Raw genomic sequence first — 6,797 nt, 5'->3', positions numbered from 1 at the left:
TCTAGTTGAGGTTCTAGTTCAGGTTCTAGTGCAGATTTTGTTCTTCTCCTCAAATATATTTGAAATGAAAATTTAAAGTTCTGACAAGAGAATCTGCTAAATTTTTGCAATCCACAACCTCTTAATTTTGTTCCAAAATCTTTGGTTCATGTCTGAACTAATTTTAATGTTTATTTAACAGTTTTTTTATGTTCAGTGTAATAAACTGTCATTAATTACAAAAAATATTTTAATAAAAAAAAAAAAAATTTTTAAAAAACTAATCTTTTTCTTATAATTTTCTAAATGGATCCTTTACAATCCTTACAAATTGAAGATAATACCAATAAAAGTAATGTCCTGGTAGTTAACAGTGAAAACGGCGAAGTTTGCATACAACTGGAGGGCAGTCATACCACATCAACAGAAACTGAGGCTGCAAATTTCAAGGAAAAGAAAAATGTTAAATTTGAAGATGAAACTAAAGAACAACAGCTGAAGGAGGAGATAGACAACTCAGATTATGGAGAAGGAAATTGTAGGAATATTCCAAGTTTTGATACCCAAAAAGAACCAAAAGAGGTTAGGATTACAAAAGAGGAATATCCAATGGCTACAGAAGGAAATAATGTAACAAATAAGGAGGCTAAACAATCGGAGACTAAGTTAGAAGTTTGCACTGAAATAGAGCCAGCAGAAAGAAGTCCTTCGCAGTCGGCAGCTGCTGAAAGTGTTGCAAACTCTAAGGACTTGGATAAACCTCCTTTAGAACAACATGAAACCAAAGAAGCTGCAAATGAAAATATGGAAATTTCTTTACGTTTCAAACAAATTATGGAAATGTTTGATAATTTTACCAAAAATTTAGAAACTTTGGATTTAACATCATCACAGAAACCAACAGCAACATCATCTAATGAAATTCTATGCAGCAAAGCAAAAAGAAAACGTCCCAAGAGTCTGCTAATGAAAAGGGAACAAAATTTGGAAGAACCTCAGAAACATAAAAGTCGCTATGAGGAATATTTTAAGGAGGAGCATGGGAAAGAAGGTAAAGACATGTACTAATTTAAAGGAATTAACATCTTTTGTTGATTCGAAAGAAAAAAATACGAATTTGAAGAAACTATTGCGCAAATTTGATTCAAATTTTGTCAATTTCATATACTTATCGACCTGTACAATAACTCCCAAGAGGCTACTTCATAACTTGTTTGGAAATAGAAGAATTATAAAAGTTCAGAGGCATACATTCCTATAATCGCACAACAATACTGCAAAAATAACCCCCAGGAGTTCATTCAACATTTCTTGTCTCACAAAAAACCCCAGATTAGTTCAAGTCTGAACAATACTGACAAAATAACTCCCAGGGGTACATTCTACATTTTTAGTCTCATAAAAAGTCCCAGCGGGTTTCTTCATAATTCTATTGGAATGTAAAAGTTTTTGATTGTTTATGAAGTGTAATGCTCAAAAATTTATTAAAATTTAACCCCAGGGGCTCAGGATTTTACACAAAACCCTGCTACGATTTCGAAAGTGTGTGAATCTTTACTTTCGAAATCTTTGGTAAAGAACCCCCCGGTTTCAATGCAATTAAATAAAAATCCTTGTACGCAAACATCTATAAATCTATATCTAAATGTTTATTGTTTCAAATTGCAGACCGCCAGGATCTTCAGCCAACCAAGGAGCCACGTTCTGTTTCCAGCAGCGCCAGTAGTAACGAATTAACAGCTCGCAATCGCTTCGAAGAATACTTAAAGCAACAGGAAATGGAATTAATTTCAATGGAAATTGACATTCAAAAGAGTAACATGTTTAAAGAGAATAAATATAATTTCATTAATGTTATAACATTTTTTATAATTTCTAGGAACAGAAAACCTCAAAGTACGCTCAATTTCCACTGCTACCAGTAATTTCGAGCTAAAAACTCTAGGCTGCCAAACTGTGCCACACGATCACATCAGTTTAAACGACTTTAGTCTAATGGAAGTCTCCTCCCTAAGCAGCAGATGTGAACAACCAAATTCTCTAAATAATTATGCCCAGCCTGAAAATGCCTGTCTTTCTGCTAACTTCCCACAACAGGACAACGACAAGAAACCCTTAATTGACAGTAAACACCAAAATCTTCCCTTGATACCCCCTATAATAACCCAGGAGCCCTCAACAGCCCCAGCCTTTAACATCATTACTATAGAGGCCAATGCTACGCCCTCTGCCACGGAATTGAGACGTGCTCCTTTGTGCCAACGCTTATGGTCTGTGATTTGTGACTTTTGTGCGGCCACCTTTTTGTGTTTGCAGGTTAATAGGGATTGTATATTTTGTTTGGGTTTCTTTGCGGCATTTGTTGTGAGTGCTTCTTTTTTGACAGCTTTCTTTTATCATACTCTCAGCGTAAGTCCATCACTGTGGCAGACGCCAGATAATATGAGGCTATAAGAGGAGAATGTGTAGGCTATTTTCATGGTATCCCGAAATATTTTAAAGACATTTTTAAATACACAATATAATTATTTTGTTAATAAATTTTTGATAAATTTTCAAACTAAACAATGAAGAATTTATTCAGTTCTAACTGATTTCTAGTTCAGGTACTAGTTGAGGTTCTAGTTCAGTTCTAGTTCAGTTCTAGTTCAGTTCTAGTTCAGTTCTAGTTCAGTTCTAGTTCAGTTCTAGTTCAGTTCTAGTTCAGTTCTAGTTCAGTTCTAGTTCAGTTCTAGTTCAGTTCTAGTTCAGTTCTAGTTCAGTTCTAGTTCAGTTCTAGTTCAGTTCTAGTTCAGTTCTAGTTCAGTTCTAGTTCAGTTCTAGTTCAGTTCTAGTTCAGTTCTAGTTCAGTTCTAGTTCAGTTCTAGTTCAGTTCTAGTTCAGTTCTAGTTCATTTCTAGTTCAGTTCTAGTTCAGTTCTAGTTCAGTTCTAGTTCAGTTCTAGTTCAGTTCTAGTTCAGTTCTAGTTCAGTTCTAGTTCAGTTCTAGTTCAGTTCTAGTTCAGTTCTAGTTCAGTTCTAGTTCAGTTCTAGTTCAGTTCTAGTTCAGTTCTAGTTCAGGTTCTAGTTCAGGTTCTAGTTCAGGTTCTAGTTCAGGTTCTGGTTCAGGTTCTAGTTCGGGTTCTAGTTCGGGTTCTAGTTCAGGTTCTAGTTCAGGTTCTAGTTCAGGTTCTAGTTCAGGTTCTAGTTCAGGTTCTAGTTCAGGTTCTAGTTCAGGTTCTAGTTCAGGTTCTAGTTCAGGTTCTAGTTCAGGTTCTAGTTCAGGTTCTAGTTCAGGTTCTAGTTCAGGTTCTAGTTCAGGTTCTAGTTCAGGTTCTAGTTCAGGTTCTAGTTCAGGTTCTAGTTCAGGTTCTAGTTCAGGTTCTAGTTCAGGTTCTAGTTCAGGTTCTAGTTCAGGTTCTAGTTCAGGTTCTAGTTCAGTTCTAGTTCAGTTCTAGTTCAGTTCTAGTTCAGTTCTAGTTCAGTTCTAGTTCAGTTCTAGTTCAAGTTCAGTTCTAGTTCAGTTCTAGTTCAGTTCTAGTTCAGTTCTAGTTCAGTTCTAGTTCAGTTCTAGTTCAGTTCTAGTTCAGTTCTAGTTCAAGTTCAGTTCTAGTTCAGTTCTAGTTCAGTTCTAGTTCAGTTCTAGTTCAGTTCTAGTTCAGTTCTAGTTCAGTTCTAGTTCAGTTCTAGTTCAGTTCTAGTTCAGTTCTAGTTCAGTTCTAGTTCAGTTCTAGTTCAGTTCTAGTTCAGTTCTAGTTCAGTTCTAGTTCAGTTCTAGTTCAGTTCTAGTTCAGTTCTAGTTCAGTTCTAGTTCAGTTCTAGTTCAGTTCTAGTTCAATTCTAGTTCAGTTCTAGTTCAGTTCTAGTTCAGTTCTAGTTCAGTTCTAGTTCTAGTTCTAGTTCAGTTCTAGTTCAGTTCTAGTTCAGTTCTAGTTCAGTTCTAGTTCAGTTCTAGTTCAGTTCTAGTTCAGTTCTAGTTCTAGTTCTAGTTCAGTTCTAGTTCAGTTCTAGTTCAGTTCTAGTTCAGTTCTAGTTCAGTTCTAGTTCAGTTCTGGTTCAGGTTCTAGTTCAGGTTCTAGTTCAGGTTCTAGTTCAGGTTCTAGTTCAGGTTCTAGTTCAGGTTCTAGTTCAGGTTCTAGTTCAGGTTCTAGTTCAGGTTCTAGTTCAGGTTCTAGTTCAGGTTCTAGTTCAGGTTCTAGTTCAGGTTCTAGTTCAGGTTCTAGTTCAGGTTCTAGTTCAGGTTCTAGTTCAGGTTCTAGTTCAGGTTCTAGTTCAGGTTCTAGTTCAGGTTCTAGTTCAAGTTCAGGTTCTAGTTCAGGTTCTAGTTTAGGTTTTAAATCAGGTTCAAGTTCAGTTCTTCTTCATATTATTATTGCAATTTCCTTAAGATTTTAATTTTAAATTTTCTTTTCCCTTTCCCTTTCTAAAGCACAGTCTTCTTTATATTCCTTTTCATTTTTAAACTCGTTTTGTTCACTTGTGTCAGGCATTTCAATAAATTTTCTTCAGCATTTTTATTATCCTTGAATATTGTGCTTTTCTTGCAGACATAATTTAAATAAAACAGGATGGAGAATGAAAAAAGAGCATTGTTTTATTTAAAACAATAATAAGAAACAATTCTTTTTATGAATTCGTTAAAATGTCGTCTTTAGCTACAAAATTTAATTTAAAATATTTTATGTTACGTTTGGCCATAAAAATGAAAGAGATTTCTATAAATGCAAATAAATATTTGCAAATGAAAGAAAATTTATACAAATACTGGGGCAAATAAGAGTAGTAGTAATAAAATGAATAGAAACTCACCCTGTTTGGTAAAATTTAATAATGAAATCTGCAAGTAAATAAAAAAAGGAAATAAAACATTTGTTAAAGTTGGAGAATGGTTATGTAATAGAAATCTTAAACCTGTAAACATGTCTTGAAACGTTAGAATTATTAATTATGTCATAAATTAAAATTTGAATAACGTGTCAACTGTCATTTTCAACTAATTTTCATGTAAAGCAGCAGCTAGCTTTCACAATTTTATTAAACAAAAATCTCTAAATATTTTTGAGGGAAACTGAGTATCTTTGGGTTCTAAATCAGTGGTCGGCACTCGTAGCAAACAAGGGCCGAACATGATCTCGTATTAACCTGTAAGCAACACGAAAGTCAAAGAAGAAGAAAATCAACAACTATTTGGATTACAACATAATAATTAGACTGCTCTCCTTATGCCGACCACTGTTCTTAACATTTGTTGCAAATAACCTTACGCTTAATGTGAAAATTTGACATTTGAGTTGGTGTCTAAAACCCGTGTGTGTGTGTGAAACCTTTGGAATCGTCAGTGAGGATTCATTAAGTTCATTTGCTAGAATTTTCATTGAGTTAAACATATTTTGTGTTCTTTTTTTTAGCATTCTCCTTTATTTTCAACTGTCATACTCAACTGAGTGGAAATTTTTTTTAAAACAAAATTTTTTTCCTTGAAAACAGCAATTCTTGGAAATAAAAAATGCGAATAAATTAAAGTTGGATGAAAGATGATGGTTGTAAGTAGAAATGAACAGGAATTTTATGGCAAATTTGTGATTTAAGCGGAAAATGCAGAAAAGGTATAAAATTACGGGAATTTGTTTTATTTTGCATAAGAAAAGTAGTATAAAAAAAACGTTTTTTTTATAAAAGCATCCAGGACTAATGAAAAACAGCAGTTTATTTTGAAAACCTCAATGGAAATAAAGGAAAACAGATAAAAAGATTAAAGTTAATGGAGAGAAATTTAAAGTTGCACTTAATCATTAGTCAGCAGTGGATTGTTCCCAGAATTTCTCACATTCGTTGGTAATATTGCAGTACAGTGGCAAAGTATAACAGGGATCTAATTATTTCAGCTGAAATAAATTAAACAGTGGCGATGATATTTATCCCGAATTTTATAACAACAGAAAGTCATATGAGGGAAGTTTTGCTTTACTTCTTTAATTTAAGATTATCGTGAATGCGGTCCATCGCACAGTGGGGCTCATCCGATCGGGATAAAATTTGACATGGGCGTAGCCAAGTAGTATTCGACTTTAACCTATTTAAATGGGCTTTACAAATGATCTAGGGGCGGCACAATGGGGGCTCAAAGTAGGATATCTTCGACATGTAAAATTTTTAAACACGTCCAATTTTTTTGTTTCCTATCCGATTTCAAATATTCAAAACTCAATGAAATTTTCAACGTTTTTTAAAATTGTCATTCTAAATAACAAAATGTAAAAACACTTGTCAAAAGTTCAAAGGGAATCCTGCCATTCCTAAAAATTGGAGCAAAAATTCCAAAAATGGTATTTTTTAAAATTTTGCCCATGGGGTCCACATTTCCTTCTGGCCCCACAGTGCATCGGTTTAAACGTGCGAGAAATGTTTTGTGTGGTTCAGAAATGGTGATTTTGACACGGAAGACAAAGATCGGCCAGTCCAGCCAAAAAAGATTGAGGAACAAGAATGGGATTCATTACTCCATGACGATTGTTGTCAAAGTCAACAAAAGCTTTCAAAATCATTAGGAGCTACTCCAGAAGCAATTTCTAAACGTTTGCTAGTCCCGGTCCACACTGTAAAACATTTGCTGCAAAACATTTTTAAATTCTCTTTTGAAACTGCATTCGTGTCCACAGTGAAGTTTTTGCTTTTCAGATTTTGACATTTCTGAACAGTACGAATAAATGTGGATGACATACTCAACAGAAACTTCATGTACATGAAATAAACTTCCCTTTTTCATTCCTCTTTCCCCTTTCATCAACAAACTCAAATGTTTTGCAGCAAATTTTTCACAGTGTGGACCGGGACCTAGCA

At 34.3% G+C, this 6,797-nt stretch overlaps 1 protein-coding gene across 1 annotated transcript; it reads left to right on the top strand.

The window, feature by feature from the left end:
* The first annotated feature begins 228 nt into the window (after nt 1-228).
* On the top strand, nt 229-2,522 carry LOC135952214 (GRIP and coiled-coil domain-containing protein 2). The gene is made up of 3 exons (XM_065502062.1): nt 229-1,030; nt 1,648-1,794; nt 1,859-2,522. Exons 1-3 carry the CDS (start codon nt 286-288, stop codon nt 2,431-2,433), a joined length of 1,467 nt encoding a protein of 488 aa, XP_065358134.1. The 5' UTR covers nt 229-285; the 3' UTR covers nt 2,434-2,522.
* Nucleotides 2,523-6,797: the final 4,275 nt, after the last annotated feature.

Source organism: Calliphora vicina, chromosome 2, assembly GCF_958450345.1.
Source record: "Calliphora vicina chromosome 2, idCalVici1.1, whole genome shotgun sequence".
NCBI lineage: Eukaryota > Metazoa > Arthropoda > Insecta > Diptera > Calliphoridae > Calliphora > Calliphora vicina.
The sequence above is the reverse complement of the archived record's forward strand: the minus strand, read 5'-3'. Positions and strand labels throughout refer to the sequence as shown.

Bases quoted from the DNA above. Each gene is read 5' to 3' on its own strand.
- LOC135952214 (XM_065502062.1), top strand. From the start codon at position 286: ATGGATCCTTTACAATCCTTACAAATTGAAGATAATACCAATAAAAGT. The intron at 1,031-1,647 runs GTAAAGACATGT...TTCAAATTGCAG, and splicing joins GGAGGAGCATGGGAAAGAAG to ACCGCCAGGATCTTCAGCCA. The intron at 1,795-1,858 runs GTAACATGTTTA...TATAATTTCTAG, and splicing joins GGAAATTGACATTCAAAAGA to GAACAGAAAACCTCAAAGTA.